The 21,736-nt window shown below is 63.2% G+C and overlaps 2 protein-coding genes across 6 annotated transcripts; both read left to right on the top strand.

The window, feature by feature from the left end:
* Window positions 1-288: 288 nt before the first annotated feature.
* On the top strand, window positions 289-9,385 carry LOC115342039 (AP-3 complex subunit sigma-2). 2 transcript variants are annotated; one of them, XM_030015789.2, is made up of 7 exons: window positions 289-364; window positions 410-881; window positions 1,185-1,276; window positions 1,399-1,510; window positions 4,041-4,112; window positions 7,841-7,948; window positions 8,542-9,385. In XM_030015789.2, exons 2-7 carry the CDS (start codon window positions 813-815, stop codon window positions 8,668-8,670), a joined length of 582 nt encoding a protein of 193 aa, XP_029871649.1. In that variant the 5' UTR covers window positions 289-364; window positions 410-812; the 3' UTR covers window positions 8,671-9,385. The 2 variants fall into 2 exon arrangements, with proteins under 2 accessions (XP_029871649.1, XP_029871648.1); XM_030015788.2 differs by having other exon boundaries at window positions 307-881.
* A 498-nt stretch (window positions 9,386-9,883) lies between these two features.
* Window positions 9,884-20,675, top strand: LOC115342058 (alanyl aminopeptidase, membrane). Of its 4 annotated transcripts, XM_030015830.2 has the most exons (22): window positions 12,222-12,413; window positions 13,422-13,502; window positions 14,388-15,352; window positions 15,602-15,747; window positions 15,834-15,970; window positions 16,055-16,181; window positions 16,292-16,446; window positions 16,521-16,634; window positions 16,760-16,903; window positions 17,016-17,081; window positions 17,225-17,290; window positions 17,491-17,663; window positions 17,755-17,831; window positions 17,938-18,071; window positions 18,187-18,242; window positions 18,361-18,508; window positions 18,673-18,764; window positions 18,944-19,054; window positions 19,146-19,313; window positions 19,389-19,529; window positions 19,713-19,794; window positions 20,086-20,675. In XM_030015830.2, the coding sequence occupies exons 3-22, from the start codon at window positions 14,697-14,699 to the stop codon at window positions 20,242-20,244; spliced, it is 2,952 nt and encodes a 983-aa protein (XP_029871690.1). In that variant the 5' UTR covers window positions 12,222-12,413; window positions 13,422-13,502; window positions 14,388-14,696; the 3' UTR covers window positions 20,245-20,675. The 4 variants fall into 4 exon arrangements, with proteins under 4 accessions (XP_040979701.1, XP_029871690.1, XP_029871689.1 ...); XM_041123767.1 differs by lacking the exons at window positions 12,222-12,413; window positions 13,422-13,502 and adding an exon at window positions 9,884-11,676; XM_030015829.2 differs by lacking the exon at window positions 13,422-13,502.
* The last annotated feature ends 1,061 nt before the right edge of the window (window positions 20,676-21,736 follow it).

Genomic DNA, 21,736 nt, shown 5'->3' with positions numbered 1-21,736 from the left:
GCAGAAGGGCTGAGCCGCAGGGAGAGGCGGGGAGAGCCGCGGGGCCGGCCCCGCTGGGTGCCGGGGGGCAGCAGCCCCGCCCGGGACAGGCCGGGGTCTGCTCCGGCCGCCCGCACTGCACCCCCGCAGCCAGGCCCCGCCGGTGACCTCTGACCCCGCCCACGACCACCCCGGCAGGCAAGGGAGCGGGCGCTTTAAGGGGGGGCGTGGTCTGTCGCCAACTCCGCCCCGGCGAGCGGCCACGCCTCCCGCTCGCTCCACCGCGGCGTGGCACCGCGCGGCTCCCGTCGCTCTGGGGCTGGTGCGCCCCCTGGCGGCGCGGCCGGCGGCGGGCCCGGGCAGCTTCTTCCCGGTGCGGGCGGCGGCGGCCCGGTTCTAGACCTGCCCGTGCCCTGCCCCGGCGGGGGCCGCGAGGAACGGTTGCCCCCTCCCCGGTCTGCCCCGGTGGCTGTCGCTGTCCCGGAGAGGGCCGGGGCAGGCCCCGGTCCAGCAGCCCGGCCCCCGGGAGCCCCCGGCCTTGGCAGTGGGAGAGCGGCTGCGTCCCCGCCCGGGCGCCGCGGGAGAAGCGGCTCCGAGCGTCCCCCGGTCCCCGAGCCCCGGCACTGCGCGTTCGGCCGAGGCCGGGCCCCGGCTGCTCCGGGGCCTCGGGGTCCTCGCGGGGCCGCCCGGGTTCGGCCTGCCGGGAGCCGGTCCGGAGCGCCGCCCCGCCGCCCGCCGCCGCGTTTCCGGGGCGGGCGAGGGACTTCCTGCGGGGAGGCTGCGGCCGCTGCCGCCCCGGTTCTGCTCCCGTCCCGTCCCGTCCAGCCGCCGGGATGATCAACGCCATCCTGGTGTTCAACAACCACGGCAAGCCGCGGCTCGTCCGCTTCTACCAGCACCTGGTGCGGGGCCGGGGGCATCGGTGGGGCTCTGCCGGGGCTCTGGGGGGGCCCCGGCTTGCAGGGGTGATCGTGGTGGGGCTGGGGAGCTCTGCCTGCCTCAGCCCAGCGCCCAGGCCTGGTCCCTCGGGATGCGCCGTGGCCGGGTGACCCGTAGCTGCCCCTCCGGCTGCTCCTGTGGTGCCAGGGCTGGCGGGGAGCTGGCACCTGCCGGCTCACGGTGTCCCTCGGGCCAGCGGGGGGAGAGCAAGGCATGTGGGTCCTGCAGGCCGTGACCCATGGGTGTTTGCCCTCGCCTCCTTGCAGGCAGAGGAGGTCCAGCAGCAGATTATCCGAGAGACTTTCCACCTGGTGCTGAAGCGGGATGACCACATCTGCAACTTCCTGGAGTGCGGCAGGTAACCCTCTGCCCCTCTGGCAAGGGGGGGCCCTGCAGTGCTGTCCCCTCGGCCAGGGGAGCGTCTGGGCTGCACCCCCCCCCCCCCCCCGAAACTCTTCACCTCTCTTTGTGTCTCTGCAGCCTGTTTGGTGGCTCGGACTACAAGCTGATCTACCGCCACTATGCCACGCTGTACTTCGTCTTCTGTGTGGACTCTTCGGAGAGTGAGCTGGGCATCCTGGACCTCATCCAGGTTGGTCTCTCTGCAGTGAGGTTCACTGCCCAAGAGCAGCTGGCAGGTACCTCCCCCCACAGCACAGTCCTTGCTGGGTGGCCTGGCCCCGACACCTTTCAGGTGCACTTCGTGTCTGTGGCACCTCTGTGCCGGCCCTTCTGGAAGCAACTGAGAAGCCGTTCAGGGGGCTGCGATGCAGAGGGGGAGCTGCGCGTGCGTTAGCCGATACACAGCTCCTCCACCTGGAAGCAGCGGGGCAAGTCAATCTGAATGAATTTCTTTAAAAAATAGAATTGTAGAATCATTTAGGATGGAAAAGACCCTTAAGATCATCGAGTCCAACCATTAATACAGAGTCATAGAATACCAGGTTGGAAGTGACCTCAGGGATCATCTGGCCCAACCTTTCTGCCAAAAGCACGGTCTAGACAAGATGGCCCTGCACCCTGTCCAGCTGAATCCCCAATGTTGGGGAATCCACCACTTCCCCGAGGAGATTATTCCAATGGCTGATTGTTCTCACTGTGAAAAATTTTCCTGTTGCGTCCAATCGGAATCTCCCCAGGAGTAGCTTGTACCCATTACCCCATGTCTTTTCCATGTGACTCCTTGTAAAAAGAAAGTTTCCATCTTCTTTGTAGCCACCCTTTAAATACTGGAACATGGTGATAATGTCTCCCTTAAACCTTCTTTTCTCGAGGCTGAACAAACCCAGTTTTCTCAGCCTTTCCTCATACAGCAGACTTCCCAGGCATTGGATCATCTTTGTGGCCCTTCTCTGGACCCTCTCCAGCCTGTCCATGCCTTTTTTGCATTGCAGGGACCAAAACTGAACACAGTATATGAGGTGTGGCCTGCCAAGCACTGAGTAGAGTGGGATAATGACTTCTTTATCTCTGCTAGTGATGTGCTTGTTGATGCAACCCAGCATCCTGTTGGCTTTCTTTGCTGCAGCAGCAGCACACTGTTCACTCATACTGAGCTTGTTGTCCACCAGGAAGGATCCCCAGGTCCCTTTCCACAGAGCTGCGTCCCAGCTGGGTAGATCCCAGCCTGTGCTGCACTCCTGGATTATGTTGTCCCAGGTGCAAGACCTTACATTTGTCTTTGTTGAACTTCATAAAGTTCTTGTTAGCCCACTCTTCCAGCCAGTCCAGGTCTTCCTGCAGGGTGGCTCTCCCGAAAAGTCCACTTCCCCACTCAGTTTGGTATCATTGGCAAACGAAGTGTTAACCTAACACTGCCAAGTCCACCACTAAACCATGTCCCTAAGCGCCCACTTCTACACATCTTTTAAATACCTCCAGGGCTGGTGACTCAACCACTTCCCTGGGCAGCCGGTTCCAAGGATTGATAACCCTTTCGGTGAAGAAATTGTTCCTAATATCCAATCTAAACTTCCCCTGGTGCAATGTGAGGCCATTTTCTCTTGTCCCCTCGCTTGTTACTCAGAGATCAACCCCCACCTTGCTACAACCTCCTGTCAGGTAGTTGTGGAGAGCGATAAGGTCTCCCCTCAGCCTCCTTTTCTCCCGGCTAAACAACCCCAGTTCCCTCAGCGGCTCCTCATAGGACTTGTCCTCCAGGCCCTTCACCAACTTTGTTGCCTTTCTCTGGACACGCTCCAGCACCTCAGTGTCTTTCTTGTAGGGAGGGGCCCAAAACTAAAAGTACATTTTAGAAATTGTTTTCAAACACTGCAGAGACTTCTAATGGGACCTTTGCTAAATCCAGCTAATGGTAGGTGTGAGAGTGTTGGCGCAGGAGGTGGCAGGAGCTGCCTGCCCTGCTCGGGTCACCAGCCCTGTGATCATGCATTTCCCATAACTCGGCCCCTTTCAGGCTGTTCTGGTGGGCTGCAGCCCTGCCCTGAATGCAGCCACCAGCCATTGTCCCAGCACTGCAGCAGATCAGGACATCGACACCTGGGGTGTTTCTCCCAGAACAGCTGAGTCCCATGTTTCTGTGCCCTTGACCTTGTGCCAAGGCCCCTTGAGGGGGTGCTGGGTGTGCGGGCAGCACCGCTAGCACCTGAAGACAGCAGTGAGCAGGTACACACTGCTGCTGCGAGGGAGCCTGTCTGGGGCTGGAGGAGGAGCCCTCCACGCTGCCTGGGTTGGACCCACCATGCCCTCCCTTTACAGCTGGCCCAGCCAGGACCAGGCTCTCGTTCCAGCTGCAACCCCTTGCCAAGACAAGCTCTCTCCTCGAGCAGGTCTGAGCTTCATCTGGTTTCTGGGGTGTAGTGAGGACTGGCACTGATGCCCATGTGGCAGTCCCCTGACCCCATGCTGCTGCTGCAGTGCTGGGAGTCCCAGGCAGCCGCTGGGCTGGGCCTGCCTGTGTTTGCCCTGGGAACAGGCACTTTCCTACCATCAAAAGGAGATGGGGTTGTTGAGAGGGTTTTGTTCCTGCTCAGGGTGATACCCTGGGGCGCAACAAGTTTCTGGTCAGGGCTGTGGCTTTTTTGCCTGCAGACCCTGGGGCTGTGAGTGGGAAGCATCTTGCAGTGGTCTTCTGTACTGACCTTCCCTTCCTGCCACCTCAGGTGTTTGTGGAGACACTGGACAAGTGCTTTGAGAATGTCTGTGAGCTGGACCTCATCTTCCACATGGACAAGGTGGGTTGTAGTCTCTGTGTGCTCCTCTGGGCCAGTGCTGTTGTTCACTCCAGCACCTGGCTGCTCCAGAGCCCTGCCCTCCCTAGAGCTGCGCTCCCATGGGCAGGAGCTGGCCCAGCCTTGAGCTCTGGAGCCTTTCAGGAGAGGCTGTTGTTACATTAGGCGTCACTTTTGGGGAGAGATTGAAATCCCGGGTGGGGAAGTTGTCAGCCAGGGGTCTTCATAAACTGCTCACATCATGTCCTTCCTGACAAGAGATCTGAGTTGCTGGGCTCTGTTCTGAGTCCTCCATGGGTAAGGTCTGCTCTCGGCACTTGCCCCCTTGCATTGCTGCTGCAGGGCTGCGCTCTCTGCTGCAGCACAGCCATGGGTGGGAGGGGGTTGGGGGCTGTCCTGGTGATTGCCACTGACACTGGGTAACCATGCGGTCAAGTGACAGGGATCTGCGCTGAGTCTTTGCTCTTGTCTTCTGTACAGGCTGGTGTTGATGGAGCTGGGCAGGCTCTGGTGTTGTGCAGGGGTGTTCTGCCTCTTCTTGCTGTACTGTGGGGCCCCTTGGGAGTCTTGTTAACATTTTAGTAGAGCTGCAGGAAAAAAAAAGGGAATGAACAATGGGAGTGTTTGGAATACACAGCCTTTAATGCTTCCTTTTTAGCTGGACAGAGTTTCTGGGAGGAAACCTGTCCTCTTTGATGATCTCATAGATGGAGCTGAAGATAGCCGGGACTATGCTTAGAGAAAGGAGAGACTTAGCTGACGTGTGCTGGACTTGTGTTGCTGTTGATAAGGGCTTTCTTGCTTTGTTGAAGACAAAACATGCCAACAAAGAAAGAGGAGTGGAAAAAAATCAGTAAGGCTCTAAATGTTCCCTCTCTGTTGGCCATTCCAGCTTCTGAACTCTGGCAGAGAAATGGAGTTAGCAAATCTTAGAAGTTGATCTGGATCAGCTAAATGTACTAGGAACTGGTGAAGTAAGACTTTGATTTCATAATTTGCCTGGCTGTAAGCTTTCAGAAATGTTATAACATTGATTGTCTTGTCAGCAAAAGTGTTCTTATCAAAGCAAGCAAAAGGAGAGGAAGGAGGAAGTCAGAAGGAAGGAGGAGTACCTGCAGGAGAAGTGATGGCAGCCACCCAGATCACCTCTGGCCTCATCTGGGGGAGGGTGTGCTCTCAGTTATGTATTTTGTGGCGTGACCAAGACCTGACAGCTTTACACTCAATCTGCAGCCCACAGGCAGAAGAGATTACCCTGTTGCTTGTCTGTTTTGCCAGCAGTAGCACGGATTGCCCTTCCTCTGAACTATTCTGCCAGGCAAAAGGTTCAAAGGAGATGGGAGTTGGGAGGGTTTCTGATTGGGGAGACCCTGGGCTCGGTCACCCCAAGGCCCTCCTACCACTCAGGCTTGTTTACTGCGTGTCCTGTGCTCCTGCTGCTTCCCAGCCTTGACTTCAGTCCTTGGCCACTATCAGTTGGTCCTCTCGTCTCTCTTCCTATATTTGGCATGTATTTATTTCTCAGATGTGTTGATGTTGAGTGCCTGTGCTTCCAAGCGCTTGGTTGCAGATGGGTGGTGTTGGGGGTGCTGGGAATACACAGGTCTGTCCTGCTGGTCCCTGGGTCTTGCCCCTCAGATGACTGGGCAGGGCTTTCTCCAGCTGTGATGCTGCCCCAGCGCTCCCACAGAACCCTGCCTCTGGGACTTCAGACTGTCAAGAGCAGTGCAGGGCATGGTGCTACCCTCTGCTCTGGCAGATGGATTGCAGAGTTTGTGAGTTCCCGACTGGAATGGGAGAAATGAGGCCAATGTCAATGGGAAAGCATTGATTTGTCGAGCAGAGACTTTGGCTGTGAACAACCTCAACCCAGCAGGTTCTGGCTGGGATTTGGGTGCAGCTTTGACTGGGTCCTGTGATTTTCTATTATTGTCTTAAGATACATGTTACACTCTGTATGCAGCACAGGGTCTGAGAAATGAGACCTGCTGCGGGTTTCAGGTCCCTGCTCTTGCAGCAGGCGGCTGGACTGGGCCATTGAGTCTGTGGTTTTCGGGCACCAGTGATACCAGTGCTTTTAGGCTGTCAGCTTTGGGAGCAGCAACCTCAGAGCTGCAGGGCTTCCTCTTTTGCAAGGGGAGGCTGGAGCCACAAAGCCTTTGGGAGGCTCAGAGGCAGCTGTTGCCCAGCCCCTGGTTGTTCTTTGTACCTTGGAGGAGAAACGTGAGTTTCGCTCAGCAGCTGCAAGGTCCCAGAGAGGACATGGTTTGTTCAGGAAATGCTGTGTTTCAGTTTGGAAAACAAAGCTTGCTTGGGATTTCTGCCCTGTTGGTTTCGGTCCAACTTGGGGTGAAGCCAGATCTTGAAGGAACAACATTTCCTGCAGCCAAGATGCTCTTCTGTTCTGGGGAGCTGCTAGCGCTGTCCGGTGCGGTGTTTGCCGGGGCTGGGCTGAGCTGAGGCTGTCCTGCAGGACAGCAGTTCCAGTGCTGTGGGTGTCCCGGGAATGTGCTGTATCGCCCGTGGCTCGCCCTGTGCAGTGCTGATCCCACACACCTTGCTGCTCCTGGCACTGTTGGAGCAGGACGGGACCCATGGTGAGCATCAGGCTTGCTGTTTGCGCAAAGCTGGGTTTCCCCCTTCTAGCAGATTCTCCGGCTTGCTTTATTTTTCACAGCATTGCCCTGGCCGTATTTGCCACACAGCGTTTACAAGTGCAGCCTGCCCTCATGAAGCCATAAAACGATATAATAACTTAACCATCTTCCATTAATAGCTTATTTCACAGAAGTAACCAGAGACCCATAAATTCATTATCTGTGCTGGGTGGTTGTTGGGACCTGCTGACTTAGCAAGGAAGGTTGGGCTGTGCAGGACGGTGGAGCTGAAGGTGGGTCGCAGCCACCTGGCATGGTGGGGGATGTTTGTGTTTTCCTGGATTGTAAACCAGGATGGGCCCTTTCTCCTTTGGGGTATCACCGGTCCTCCCCGATGGGGCTGGCAGGAGGGAGCAGCTCACTGCCTTGAGACTGCTCCATTTCATCCTTGGATCCAAGCAGACCCTGGGGAAGGGAGCAGACTCTCATAGAGTTTTTGTGCTTTTTCTGTGTGTGTGTCACAGTCCCGTCTTTCCTAAGAGAAAGCAAAGAAGTTGGGCTCTAGCCTGGCTTTCTGGGTAGAAGAAACTGGTTCTGGGAAGAAGTGTCCTGCGCGGTGGCTCCAGGAGGCCCTGGGGTCTCTGCTGCCTTGTGGGCTCTTCTCCAGCATGCTTTCTAGGCAGGGAGTTGCTCCTGGTTGTAACCAGGGTCCCAGCCCAGGGAGGGATCAACCTTCAGATGAGGTGTCAGAGGTGGTGCAGCCAGGGTGTGCCAGCGAGCTGGGTCAGACCTGGCCTCTCCAGGGGCAGCCCTGTGCCTGGTGGTCCAGTGGGCAACGTTTGCTCCTGTCCCTGGGGTAGGTGTCCTCTAGAGCAGAGGTACAAGCAGTAAACGGGGCTGTGGGACCATGTGCTGAGGACCATGGCAGCCCTCTTGCCCTCCGGGCAGCCAGCTGCCGGGGCTGTGTGGGCTGAGGGGAGGATGGGGCTGGATTTGTGTCTCGGGGAAATGCCAGTCCCCAACACGCTTCTGCAGCAGTGGCTGCTGCCACTCCTGGCTGGTCTGTAAGCTGGGCTGGGTTTGCAGCCTTCCTTTCCCATCCCTTCCCATGCCTTCCCTTCCCTGGCCTCGCAGGTTCACCACATCTTGCAGGAGGTGGTGATAGGCGGCATGGTGCTGGAGACCAACATGAACGAGATTGTGGCACAGGTGGAGGCCCAAAGCAAGCTGGAGAAGGCAGAGGTGAGTGCAATGCTGTGGCTCTCCCCCGTGGGAGGCTGATGTACTCCAGACTGTAAGGGGGGACAGCCTGTGGGGTCTGGAGCTGGCGCATATGGGGTATCCCCACTATCCCCGGTCTCTGCCTGCCTGAGTCCTCGGGGAGGGGGCTGGGGGCATCCCTCCCCAGCTGTGCTCTGTGCTGTTTAGGAGCGTAGGGAGCAGCCTGAGCGTGGAAATGCCTGTTCCCATCAAGGTTAATAACCTGAGGTAGTGAAAAGTTTATTGCCCCTGTTTGCACTGTCATTGTGAAGGTGCATCTGTGCTCCCGTCACAGGGAAGCACCGTGCTGCTGCTCCCGATATAGGACCGGGTCCATCAGCAGGGCGGGAGGTGGGCATGGGGGCTGCTCCCTGGCTGCACCCGTGCCGAGCCACGCATGGGGGGACGTGGCTGGGCCCTGGGGCTCGGGGGAGGCAGGGCAGCATGGGGCAGGGCTCGGTTCAGGGATGCTCCTGCGGCAAAGTGCAGGGCTGAGCCGGGAGCAGCCTGGAGCCCCTCACAGAGGGGCTGTGGGGGGCAAGGGGCTGGCAGTCACTGGTCTCTCCCACCGGCAGGGAGGCCTCTCAGCCGCTCCTTCCCGCGCGGTCTCGGCTGTGAAGAACATCAACCTGCCAGAGATCCCTCGCAACATCAACATCGGAGACATCAACATCAAAGTGCCCAACCTGTCACAGTTCATGTGAGCGTCCTGTGGCAGGGAGGGCTGCCGCGGCCTGGGCTGGCTCGGGGAGAGGAGTTGGGCTATGCTGGGTTCCCCCTGCCCCTTCTGGGTCTCTGCCCGTGTGGCACATGGTGAGCCCGGTGTGCTGCCGGGGAGCCTGGGCTGGCTGGCAGAGGGTGGGGAGCAGTGATGGGGCTCAGCAAGAATGGGGTGGTGCTGTCTGCCTGTCTGTCACGTTGGACCTGGGCTCAGTTCTGCTCTCTGGTCTCCCAACAACAAGGGTGGCCTTCTTTCCCCTCCCTGTGGATGGGCAGCCTCTCTCCTCGCTGTGGGGGGAAGAGCCAGGTCCTGTCTCTCCCAGCATTTCTTGGGATTCCCAGTTGTAAAAATCTACCTGTAGCTGATGGCTCCCGCAGGAGCTCTAGGTTGTCATCTCCTCCATCCTCCCTGGGCTGGGCTGTCCCCTGCCTAGCATCCCCACACCCACCCTGGTCCGGCTTGCTGGACCTGGCACCGCAGGCTGGGATTGGTACCAGCCTGGTTGGGGTTGCTCATTGGAGCTGCTGTGAGCTCTGGAGCTGGGGCCGGCATGGGTGGTACCTGCTGGACCAGGAGACGCTGGCAGTGAGAGGGAAGGGAGCTGCCTCTGCCTGGGCTGGTGGCTGGGTCGGGGCCAGGCCAGTCTGGGGCCTCCTGGAGCATGTCCGTGTGTCCTAATAAATCACCATGTGAACTTGTGTCTGCTGTGGGTGCTGCTGGCCCTGTCCCAGGGGCAGCACCGGGAATGGGAGCACCAGGAGGGGGTTGTGGGGTCCGTGGGGGGCCTCTCATGGGGCGGCTGCAGCCCCGGGGGACTCTTGGCTGGTGGAGGCTGGTGTCCGGGCTGTTGCATGGGAGTGGGAAATGGGGCCCTGGACCCCACGTGGGCGAGGGCGTGGGCTCTGGGGTAGGGTCCCTAGCTGCACCCTGCCCTGCTCTCCAGGGCAGGCAGGGGGGACCATGATGGCCCCATGTGGGCTGTGACAGCAGTGTCCCCTGTTTTGGGCCTTTGGAGGCAGGGTCACCAGCCTGCAACCTGCTAGTGCCCGCTGCCCTCCTGCCAGCTTTCCTGCCTTCTCTCGCTGCTGCAAAGCATCCCTGATCTGCTCTCAGGGCAGCTGAAAGCCCTGTACTGCTCGGCTCCACAGGGCACGTGAAGGCTGTGGGGCTGGGGCTAGTGTCCCCCGGAGGCCTGGGGGGAGCGGGGGCTGGTCCTGGGGGTTGGAGTGAGCATGGCTGCAGGGGATGGGCCAGGCGGGGATGGGCCAGGCTGGGAGGTCCCTGAGCTGCGGGGCTTCTCAAACTGGGTGCCCTGTGCCTCTGGCTATGCCATGGCTCCATCTCGCCACCAGCCTCTGGGCTGGTTTGGGGCCCCTTTCCCCTGCTTCCCCTCCGTTGGTGAGCTGAGCTCCCAGGGGCTCTGCCTCCACCTCCCCTGGCAGGGAAACCATGACTCTGCCTGGAAGGAATTTTTCTGCTGTCTCCTTTCCCTGCAGCTTAACCCTTCCCCAGCTGGCCATGAGCCACCACCAGCAGCTCATGGAGGTCAAGGAGCAGGGCAACCTGCTGCTTCCTCTTTTCTGCCAGCCCCCCCCCCCCCCTTCCTCTTCCTCCTGTTGGCTGCTGGAGCAGCGTGGTGGAGGGAGCAGGTGAGCGGTGTTCTGGGGCTGGGACACAGGGTCCAGCAGGCACTGGGGCAGTCGGAGGGGAAAACTCCAGCTTGCCCTGTGGCAAGGAACTTGGCGTCGTGCCCGTGTCCCACTCTGTGCCAGGCCTGGGACACGGGGGTGCCTGGGGGGGTTGGGCTGGGGCAGGTGGCCCTGGCTGCGATGGGCCGTGCCTGTGTCCAGTCCTGCACCATGGCATGGCAGTCCCTGGTGCAGGATGTGTCCGGCCATACGTTCTTCCTCTGCAGCGAGGAGATGTTTGTGCACAGCCACCTCCGGTAATGACTCTGGCCTTGCTGCCCCTTCCCACATCCTGCCGGAGCCTCGGGAGGCCGAGGACCGCGCTCGGGCTGGGTGAGTCCTGCTGATCCCGGCTGCTCCCTTTCCCCATTCCTGTGCAGAAGAGGGCAGAGACGATGGGGTGGTTCACCCCAGGATGAGCTGGGCCAAACCCCTGGACCCCCATGTCCCCACCCATGAGGGCTGCAGCCCTGACCCCAGCAATCACAGGGTTGTGCGGGAGCAGCCCCAGCCTGGCTGGGGCAGAGGCGGCTCTACAAGCCCGGGCTCCTCAGGGCTGGCGTGCTGGCTGCCCAGGGTCCTGCCCAGGGACAGGAGCCCCAAGTGCCCTGGCAGAGTGGAGGGAGGATGCTGCACTGAAGGCGAGGACTCCTGCTGTGGCCAGAGAGCATTCGTGCCCAGGGCAGGGCTGTGAGGCAGCGTTGGCAATGACCCTGTGTGCCCCAAAGGGCCGTGGCCAAGTCACCAGACCCTTCCTGCTCTCTGAGGCTAGCTGGAGGGGCGCAGCATATGCAGGGACGTGGAGGGCAGGGGCTGGTCGGGGGCTCAGTGCTCTCCTGTCCAAGCTGGCTGTGTGGTCTGGAGATGGGAGATGTGGCTGGGTCTTGGGGCTGGCTCCTGGCCCTGTCACCTGTCCCCAGCCAGGCTGTGCTTTGGACCGATGGGTGCTGGATTTTGCTGAGCTCAGCTGGGGTTTACTTGCTGGAGTGTGTCCCCTGACTCTAGGCCCCCCTCCCCAGCAGTGAGGCGGAGGGAAGCAGGTGATGGAGCCCGGCACTGGCCCAGCTTCTCCACAGGTATCTGAAATGTTTACCCTCATCCTGCCAAGCACTGGCTGAGCCCAAGTCCCAGCCCCGTGCCCAGGCTGGCTGTGTCACTCTCCGAGTGGGGAGACCCTGGGGCCCGGCTACCTCTGGTGCTGCACCTGGCAAACCCATCTGAGCCCGGACCGCAGCCCTGCAGGTTGACTACAAGGACTGGGATGTCTCTGAACCCACTGCTGCCAGGACAGGGGGTGCCAGGTGGGGCTGGGGCACAGGTTGCTGGGCTGGGGGACTGAGCAGGGGGCACCCCCAAGCAGGGACACCATTCTCGGTGTGCCTAGGCGCTCCGGGTGCTGCGGGGAGGGGGCAGAGCCTGGCTTGGTTGCTGCTGGGTGATAGTTTGTCCCCTTTCCTGCCACCCCCTGGGATAAGCATGCTGGCCAACGCTGGTGTGAGAGAGGGGACCTGTAGCAGGACCCCGGGGGGGCTCTGGGGTGTAGGTGCCGGGCAGGTGGGGGCGGTTCACCCCCAGCAGTGGGGCACTGCGGTCCCCAGGCTAACCCGACTAACGCCTCCCAGCTGGGGCGGTGGGGGGTCCCGCAGCCCCGGGGGGTCCCGCTCTGCCTTCCCTCAGCAGAGACCCCTCGCCCTGTCCCTGCGCCGGGCGTGCGGGAGCCGGTGCTGGGGCGGGGATCCCCCGCGCCAGGGGCTGGGCGCTGCCCGCCGCTGTCCCCCGCTGCCCTGGCCCCCCGCCCCGGGACGTGCCCCGCCAGCCCCCGGTCCGGCCAGCAGCCCAGGGGTTAAGGGGCCGAGGAGGTTCAGGTTACTTCCCTTGGAGCTTTAGGAGGAAACTTTCCTCCGGCGGGCGGCTGAGCTAGCGGAGCCGAGACGCCCGAGGTCGGGGCGCAGGCAGGGCGCAGTCCTGGGTGCCTCGGTGTGGATGGGGCGGGCGGGAGCCCCGCGGCCCCTCGCTCCCCGCGGTTGAGCGCAGGAAGGTGAGTGGGGAGCGATGCCGCTGCCCACCCCCCGCCGGAGGGGGGGGGGGCAGACCTCGAGCCAGGGGTCCTGGGCGTCCCCGCCCTGGGGGATCGTTGGCTTGGGGCCGAGCGGGGAGAAGGGGCTGCGGGCTCGCATGTTCGGGGCTGCGGGGTTTGTGTGCAGGGGGGGTATGGAGCCCTTATGTGGTGGTGGGGGGCTTTGCGGGGTCCATGTGGTTGCAAGAGGTTATGGAGGGCTCTGGGATGTGTGTGCGCGTGTCGGGTTATGGGGCGTGCGGGGCCAGAGCCTCAAGGGAGCCGTGCGTCCATGCGGGTGATGCCCAACATCTGTGTCCTGGGTGTCTTCGTGCGGGACGGAGCACACGCGTGTCCGCTGTCTGCAAGGGCTCCCCGGAGGAGGCTTTGCAGTAGGGGGAGCAGGAGCCCGCGTGCGCTGGAGCTGGGGGAGATGGGGTGCGGGCTGGCATGGGGTGGTGCCGACAGCCTGGGGAGGGGGCTCAGGGAGGGGCGCAGGGGCTGGCTGGTGATAACGGGGGAGAAGTGCGTGAGGAGGCCAGCACCGGGCTGAGCCGGGGTGAGTGCCTGCATGCCGTGCCCAAGAGGGTCTGTGCGGGGAGGGCCAGCGCCGGGCAGGGGTGCAGTGTGCCTGTCGGTGCAGGATGGAGGGCGTACGGGGTGCCCGGCACCCTCCTGGCTGGCTGTGCCCCCGTCCCGGGGGAGCTGCTCCAGCGGTGATTTGGCACTTGCTGTTCCCCAAACCCTGTGCCTTTGGCCAAAGCAAGGGCTCGGACCGGGCCAGAGAGAGCCTGAGCTGCAACCCCATGTGCAGTGGTGGCCGGCCAGGCTGTGGGGACAGCCAGGCTCCGCAGGGCAGGGGCTGTCTGGGGACACTGCAGCATCCCGGGGCTGCACTGCCAGGTGGGTGCAGCTGGGTGCTGTCGGGGACAGGACATGGTTCCCTGAGGATGCCTCTCAGCCTCTTGCTGGGTTTGCCCCTTGCCCCAGAGCTGCGGCTCCCAGCAGGACCTGCCTTCGTCTCCTCACTGGAAAGATTGGATCTCAGGAAGAGGAGTTTCTATTGCTAGGGTGAGATGCAGCACCTCCCCTCCCCACCCTGCCCTGCATGGGGACTTCGCTCCGTGGGTTTCTGCTATGCCCTGTCTGCCACCCCAGCCCAGGGAAGCCTCTGGCAGAGCTCTCGGGGCTGACCCGCATGGCCTGGGGGGCTTGGACTGCTCTCCCCTGCCAAGGCAGAGCTCTCATGGAGAAGTGTGTGCCCCTGTCCTGCACGCCAGCACCCTGAGCCCTGGTGTGTTTGCTTGGCTCCAGCCAGGGCCCTGGCTGGTGGCTTTGCACTGTGGGGTGCAGGCAGGGCTGTAGCCATGGGACCCCGCCGTCTCCCAGCTGCGTGTTGTGCCGGTTGACAACCCCAGCTCGCCTAGGCTGTGGCTGGGAGGAGGGCTGAGCACGGCCCGTGGTGCATGCAGGCTTCTGGGTGCCCTGTGGCCGGGGGCAGCGGGCACACGCGTGCTTGCGTTCACGGGGCCTGGAGTTTGACCTCCAGGTGTGAGCCAGGCAATGCAACCCTGGACTTTGAGAGGGCTGCAAGCAGGGCAGGCTCCTCCCCAGCATGGTCCTGGGCTCCACTCGCACCGCCCGGACCCCCAGGGCTGCACCCCATGCCCTCCTGCTTTTCCCCTGGTGTGTGGGCAGCCCGGTGAGGTGTGCCCCTGCCAGGGTGCAAGTGCCAGCCCCCACCTGCCCTGGCCTCAGCCCCAGCAGCAGGTCCTTCGCAAGCAGAGTGGCACCCGGGACCCCCTGCTGATGGCTCAGACCCTGTCACTTGAGGGCAAACAGAGTGATGCTGAGCCAGATGCTGGGCTTGGGTGCCAGGGCCACCTGCCTTGCCCCATGGCAAGGTGGGGATGTGGCCATCAGCTGTGACCACCTGCTTTGTCCCTCCTTTTGCAGGGTCAGGCCGGTGCTTGGGAGGGACCCTGGGAGTCCTGACCTGCAGCCCATGCCCGGTCCCATGCTGCCCATCCCTGATGGTGTAATACCAATCTGCCAGTTTTACCCCCCACTGCAGCGGCACTGGGTGTTGGTGCTCCTGCAAGGCCGGGAGGCGGGTGGGTGGAAAGCTCATCCCACCCTGAGCCTCATGGTCGTTTAATACTTCACCCATTAACTTGGACTAATAAACCTCGTGAGAGCGAGACGATAAAAGCCGTGCCAGCCGGGCAGCACCTCCTTCACAAGCACCGCTCCCGCAGCCTCACCATGGCGGCTGGCTTCTTCATCAGCAAGACCGTGGGCATCGTGGCCATCGTGCTGGCCCTGGGGGCTGTGGCCACCATCATCGCACTCTCGGTGGTGTACGCCCAGGAGAAGAACAAGGTGGTGGATTCTGGCACCACTGGCACCACCACCACAACCACCACCACCACAACCACCCCCAGCACGACGGCCGCCCTCACCACTGCCCTCACCACCACCGCTGCCCCCACCACCACTGCCGCCCCCCACTACCCCTGGAACCAGTGGAGGCTGCCGACGACGCTGGTGCCGGAGTCCTACGAGGTGACTCTGCAGCCCTTCTTGACGCCCAATGCCGACAACATGTACATCTTCAGGGGCAACAGCAGCGTGGTCTTTGTCTGCAAGGAAGCCACCAACCTCATCCTCATCCACAGCAACAAGCTGAACTACACCCTGCAGGGGTCCTTCTATGCCTCACTGGAGCCGGTGGATAGCTCCAGAGCGCCCCTCATCAACAATACCTGGCTGGAGATCCCCACCCAGTACCTGGTGGTGCAGCTGAATGGCCGGCTGCGGCAGGGCCGGCGCTACCGGCTCTTCACCATCTTCACAGGGGAGCTGGCTGACGACCTGGCTGGCTTCTACCGCAGCGAATATGTGGATGAGTTAGGCGTTAAGTAGGTGGAGGGCAGGGGGCTGGGGTGGGCGTGGGGCTGGCCCGCGGGTGGCGGAGGGCACGGGCTGGGTTTAGGGCTCCTCTCCCACTGGGACGGTGGGATGGGTGTGGGGGAGCCTCTGTGGCCCCCTGCATCCACATGCCACCCCAGCGGGGATGGGACTGGGGACCGCGCAGGGCGAGCGGAGGGACCCGGGGGGGGTGCCAGCCCCTGCAGAGGCCCCCGGGCGCTGACGAGGTTTGCTTGCAGGAAGGTGGTGGCCACCACGCAGATGCAGGCGGCTGATGCGCGGAAAGCCTTCCCCTGCTTCGACGAGCCGGCCATGAAAGCCAACTTCACGGTGACGCTGATCCACCCCTCCGACCACAGCGCCATTTCCAACATGCCTGCTATAAGTGAGTGGGGCGGGGGGAGCCCTGGTGGAGGGGTCCAGGGGCCCAGCAGGCCTGCAGGGTGACCCCCCTCCCTCTGCTCCCCACAGAGACCCGGCAGCAGGAGATCGACGGGAAGAGCTGGAACATCACTGAGTTCGGCACCACCCCCAAAATGTCCACCTACCTGCTGGCCTTTATTGTCAGCCAGTTCAGCTACGTGCATATGTCCTCGGGGGATGTGCAGGTAGGCTGGGGGTGGGGGGCACCCCCCAACCGCCCAGGGGTCTGAGCCTGGGCAGCAGCTGAGCCCTGCATCTCTCCCTTCCAGATTCGCATCTGGGGCCGCCCCAAGGCCATCGCCGAGGGCCAGGGCAGCTATGCACTCCAGGTGACCGGCCCCATCCTCAGCTTCTTCGAAAAGCACTACAACACGGCATACCCGCTGCCAAAGGCCGGTGGGTGCTGCGGGGTGGGCTGGGGCACTGGGTCGAGCCGCCAGCCATGGTGGGGGCAGGTGGTCCAGCACCCCGGCAGTGGCGCACCAATGGGACTCCTCCATCCCCAGACCAGGTCGGCCTCCCCGACTTCAACGCGGGCGCGATGGAGAACTGGGGGCTGCTGACCTACCGGGAGAACTCGTTGCTCTACGACAATGCCTACTCCTCCATTGGCAACAAGGAGCGGGTGCTGACCGTCATTGCTCACGAGCTGGCCCATCAGGTACCTGCCGTGTCCCCCGCCCACCCTGCTGACTGGCCGGGCCCAGCTGACAGGTTGCTGTGCCCCCCCCCCAGTGGTTCGGGAACCTGGTGACGCTGCAGTGGTGGAATGACCTGTGGCTGAATGAGGGCTTCGCCTCCTACGTGGAGTACCTGGGCGCTGCCGCGGTGGAGCCCTCCTGGAATATTGTGAGTGCTGGGGCCAGCGGGCAGGGGCTGCGGGCACCCCCTCCGCCCCTGCACCCCCGGAGGCTGCCCCACTGCCAGGAGGGTGCACGCAGGGCTGAGGCGGGTGCTGGCACTCACCCCCGCAGAAAGACCTGATGGTGCTGAATGAGGTGTATGCGGTGATGGCAACCGATGCCCTGACCACCTCCCACCCGCTCACCTTCCGCGAGGACGAGGTTAACACCCCGGCCCAGATTAGTGAGGTCTTCGACAACATCGCCTACAGCAAGGTGGGCACGTGAGCCCAGGCTCACGGGGACTGGGCACGGGGGTCCCTGGGGCAGTGGGATGGGCTGTGAGGTGCCCCGCGCACCTGGGGTCTCTGACCTGCTGTCTCCACAGGGAGCGTCAGTGCTGCGAATGCTCTCTGACTTCCTCACGGAGGACGTGTTCAAGGAGGGGCTGCAGGTGAGGCTCTGCCAGTGCCGGGGTGCACCGAGCCCCAATGCAGGGTGGGCTTCCCATGGCAGGGGCATCCCCGGGTGCTCTGCAGGTGTCCTGCACCCCGGACCTGCCCCTGCCCACCCGTCTCTCCTGGTGCTCTCCCGCAGTCCTACCTCCACACCTTTGCCTATGGAAACACCGTCTACACAGACCTCTGGTTTCATTTGCAAGAGGTAGGAGGGGGCTGGCTGCTCTCGGCTACTCCCCCCGACCCAGCCCCTTCCCTGCTGCTGGCCTGGCTCTGGGGGGGCTGCCCGGCGGGATGGGGTCCCAGCCACGCAGCCACCGCACGCTGGGCGAAGGCTGCAGCACCGGCCAAGCCCTGCGCCGCACTCCCTGGCACTGGTGACCCGTGGCGCTGCCCTCCTTGCAGGCTGTCATGAAGAACAATGTCTCGCTGCCTGACTCCATCAGCATCATTATGGACCGCTGGACGCTGCAGATGGGCTTCCCTGTGGTGACCGTCAACACCCTCACTGGCACCGTCAGCCAGAAACACTTCCTGCTGGACCCCACCTCCGTGGTAGAGAGACCCTCCATCTTCAAGTGAGTGGGGTGGTGGGCTGTCGGTGTCAGGGGGAGGAGGCGGGCTAGGGGGGCAAGGGATGGTCCCACTGCCTGCCTGTCTCTGGCACAGCTACACCTGGATCGTCCCCATCACCTGGATGACACGCTCGACCACTGGGAACAGGTACTGGCTGACCAAAGTCACAGGTACGGTGCATCCTGCCCAGGCTGGGAGCAGGGGTCTCGCTGCCACCTCCCCTGCCCCTTGCGGGTGGGGGGGCGGCTCCAGCAGACCCTCCTCTCCCCTTCCCAGAAACCAACAACCAGTTCAAGGTGAGCAGCCCCAACTGGCTCCTGCTGAACCTGAATGTCAGCGGGTACTTCCGTGTCAACTACAACCAGGAGAACTGGGACCAGCTCCTCACCCAGCTCTCTACCGACCACCAGGTATGTGGGGCTGGCTGGGGCTGGGGTGTGGAGTGTGGGCTGTGGGCCCCCACCCCACGCACCCCATGCACCCCACTCAGGGCTGCCCTGAGATGCCAACTCTGCCCTCTCCTAGGCCATCCCCATGATCAACCGTGCCCAGATCATCGATGACGCCTTTAACCTGGCCAGGTGAGCCGTGCTGGCTGCCCCAGGTGCCCACCGGTGACAGGGACTGGTGCGGTGGGCACCCTGGAAGCAGGCAGTGGCTGTGGGGCTGGGGAGCTGACGCTGACCTCACCCCTCACAGGGCCAAGTACATCAATGTGACCTTGGCCTTGAGCACTACACGGTTCCTGAGCCAGGAGACGGCGTACATGCCCTGGGAGGCAGCGCTCAACAACCTGCATTACTTCCAGCTGATGTTTGACCGCAGTGAGGTCTTTGGGGTGATGACGGTGAGCAGTGCCACCTGCCCGGCCCCGGCCCTGCAGTGGGTCCCGCCGCTCGGCAGAGCCCCGTGCTGGGGGGATGGGGGGCAGGGGCTGGGTCTGCACCCAGAGCTGGGCAGGGGGTTGCTGCCGGTGCCACCGGGTGCTGACCATTCTCCCGCCCCCCCCAGCAATACATGCAGAAACAGGTGAAGCCGCTCTTCTACCACTACAAGAACATCACCAATAACTGGGTCACCATCCCCAGTGGCCTGATGGACCAGTGAGTGCCGCATCCCCGGGGATGGGCTGGACCCCCGGGGTCTCCCTAACTGAACCGGGATGGTCACCCCAGCATGTGCTGGGGAGAGGGCATGGCCCCGCCTGTGGCCTGGCACTGGCGGGTTGGTGCCCGACTGCTGCTTGCTGGTCCCCAGCCCTATGTGGCCCCTCTCTCCCCAGGTACAACGAGATCAATGCCATCAGCACAGCCTGCTCCTACGGCATTGTCGAGTGCCAGGACCTGGCCACTAGATACTTCCATGAGTGGGAGAAAAATGTCACCAATAACCCGTGAGTCCCCAGGGTGCCCTGGTGCCACGGCAGGCAGCCAGGCTGGACACAACAAGGGGCTCCCAGCTGAGACGGCTCTTCTCTCCTGCAGAATCCCACCGAACCTGCGCTCCTCCATCTACTGCAGCATAGTGGCCACGGGCAGGGAGAAGGCCTGGGACTTCATCTGGGAGAGGTTCAAAGAGGCCACTGTCGTATCTGAGGCCGACAAGCTCCGCACCGCCCTCTCCTGCAGCCCCTATCCCTGGATCCTCAACCGGTGGGTGCGGGGTCCCGGGCGGGTGCCACGGCTCTGCCCCTGCCAGCTCCTCACCCAGCGGCGTTCCCCCCCCAGGTACCTGCAGTACACCCTCGACCCCAACAAGATCCGGAAGCAGGACACCACTGCCACCATCAACAGCATCGCCAGCAACGTGGTGGGGCAGCCCCTGGCCTGGGACTTCGTCCGCAGCAACTGGAGGACGCTTTTCAGCCAGTGAGCACTGTGGGGGGGGGGGCGGGGGGGTGGCTGGGGCAGGCAGCATTCCCCCGTCTGCCTGTGCCCCTCGGGGGGGGGTGGCACCGTCTCTTCCCCCGGCCGTGCAGGGTCGGGGCAGCCTCGGCCCCCGGTGCTGCTCTGCCCGGGGCCCCCAGCTCAGCCGTCCCTCTGTTCTCCCAGGTATGGGGGTGGCTCCTTCTCCTTCTCCCGGCTGATTTTATCGGTGACCCAGCGGTTTTCCACAGAGTTTGAGCTGCAGCAGGTGAGGCTGGACCCTGGCAGGGTCTGTGGGATGGAGCACCGGAGACCCCAGCCCCAGCAGGAGCGGGGGCACAGGTCTGCACTGCTGGCACCTTGCAACCTGCCCTTTGCCAGTAGCCCTTGGTGGGGGGGGCTCCAGCCCCTGCCCCTTGTGTGCCCAGGGGTCTAGGCAGCTTCCATTCCCGTCCGGGGCTGCTTGGGTGCTGCCGGGGGCTGCCGGCGTGGTGCCAGGGTGCTGCTGGGGGCTGTTGGTGCACCCCATGCCTGCTCCAGCTCCTCTTCTCCCTGGCAGCTGGAGCAGTTCAAGGCAGACAACCAGGACATCGGCTTCGGGTCAGGGACGCGGGCGCTGGAGCAGGCGCTGGAGAGGACTCGTGCCAACATCAACTGGGTGAAGGAGAACGAGAAGACGGTGCTGACCTGGTTCCAGGGAGAGGTCGCCCCCAGCTAACCGCGCGGCCCCGGCCACCGCGCACCCTCCTCCCAGCCCGGCCGCAGGGCTGGCTGGCGTGGGATGGGCTGCATGGACCGAGCCTGAAGCTCCCAGAGCCCACCGCCGCGCAGCCGGGCTGGACCCTCACCCACTCCCCAGCTCCACTCACTCCATCCTCTCCGGCCCCCAGCCCCAAACGCTCCCTCCTGGTGGCCCCCGGGCCCCCCCGGGCCAGCACGGTTGGGGCCTTTGCTGCTTGTGAGGGGCAGGGGCCGCTGCCCGCGGGCAGGGCCTGGTGCCTGTATGACGGGCAGCAGATGGGGGACGGGGGGCTTTGGGCTGGGGGCTGGGGCCCTGCGGCCCTCGGCTGCCTGGGGCAGAGCTGTGCTCTGCAGACTTGTGCAAAGCCCGGGGGGGGGTGTAAATAAAGGCTTGCACATCAGCTTTCACCGGCGGCTCTGGATGCTGGGGGGATGCTGGCTCTGTGGGGCTGGCCTGGGGGGCTGCGCCGGGGCCTGGGAAGAAGCGGCTGGGACCCTGCGGTGGGCACGGGGCGGGGGCCAGAGACGCGGGGGCCAGGGACACAGAGCCCCCCGGGCCATTAAGAGCCTGGTGCTAAGTGGCTCTGGGGGCTTTGCCGACGCCAGCCCCCCGGCCCCTCTGTCTGACGGCTGCCTGTGAGCTCTCCTGCTGGGCCCCAGCCCTGCGCCCTGGACGGGGGCTGGCGTGCCCACTCCCGACTGGGATGGGGACAGGATGCCTCTGCCTGGCTCCCACTCTGGGGCAGCCGCTGCGGGGTCAGGGCGGGAGGCAGCCGTGGCTTCCCTGAGGCACCCGGGCAGGAGGGGGTGCTGGCAGCCAGACCCCGGGGACTGTCCCCCGTGGGCTACCCAGGTCCCCGAAGGGATGGAGCTGGATAGTCCCAGCGGCACAAGGGCGTTTCTTGCAGAGCGAGTCCCAAACCCTCGCAGGGGTTTTGGGCACAGGGAAGGGATGGGACCCGATGGGCGGGTGGGAGCTGCCCTACCAGGGGTCAGTGGGGCTGGGGAAGCCCCCCAGGTGGTGGGTCCCTCTGTCACCCTAGCTCTGGGACATCTCTGGGCTGTGGGGTGGGCTGAGAGGAGGGCATCGAGCCCATGGCCCAGAGTTAGCACCTGGCTGTGTGTGTGGGTGCCAGCCTGTGGGGTGCCCCAGGCCGCCAACCCTGACTGTGTTGGGACACAGCGAGTGAGGTCCTGCAGTAACGAGTCAGGTTGCAGGAGTGCACGGCAGCTTTAATGAGGAGCCCTTCCCCAGTGTCCATCCCGTGTGGCTCTGCAGCATGGCCACGCCACCGTCCCCCATGTGCCTTTTGCGGCCGGGGGTGTGGGATCAGCTCCACCCCCCCAATGCCGTGCTGGGGTGCAGCTGGGCAGGACAGGGGTTACATGGGGGGCTGAGGAGACGAGCCTGTCCAGGGCCGGTGCGCTGCTGAGCTGTGTGGAAAGAGCTGTGTTAGGTGAGTGACTGT

This window comes from Aquila chrysaetos, chromosome 5, assembly GCF_900496995.4.
Source record: "Aquila chrysaetos chrysaetos chromosome 5, bAquChr1.4, whole genome shotgun sequence".
Classification (NCBI taxonomy): domain Eukaryota; kingdom Metazoa; phylum Chordata; class Aves; order Accipitriformes; family Accipitridae; genus Aquila; species Aquila chrysaetos.
Note: the sequence above shows the minus strand (reverse complement) of the source record. Positions and strands in the feature narration are given on the sequence as shown.

What these genes read in the sequence shown, in the direction of transcription:
- LOC115342039 (XM_030015789.2), top strand. Translation starts at nt 813, where the DNA reads ATGATCAACGCCATCCTGGTGTTCAACAACCACGGCAAGCCGCGGCTC. An exon ending in GCATCCTGGACCTCATCCAG is followed by an intron (nt 1,511 to 4,040) that starts GTTGGTCTCTCT and finishes CTGCCACCTCAG; the next exon opens with GTGTTTGTGGAGACACTGGA. An exon ending in GCAAGCTGGAGAAGGCAGAG is followed by an intron (nt 7,949 to 8,541) that starts GTGAGTGCAATG and finishes TCCCACCGGCAG; the next exon opens with GGAGGCCTCTCAGCCGCTCC.
- LOC115342058 (XM_041123767.1), top strand. Translation starts at nt 14,697, where the DNA reads ATGGCGGCTGGCTTCTTCATCAGCAAGACCGTGGGCATCGTGGCCATC. An exon ending in TCTGGTTTCATTTGCAAGAG is followed by an intron (nt 17,291 to 17,490) that starts GTAGGAGGGGGC and finishes CCCTCCTTGCAG; the next exon opens with GCTGTCATGAAGAACAATGT. An exon ending in AAAAATGTCACCAATAACCC is followed by an intron (nt 19,055 to 19,145) that starts GTGAGTCCCCAG and finishes TCTCTCCTGCAG; the next exon opens with AATCCCACCGAACCTGCGCT.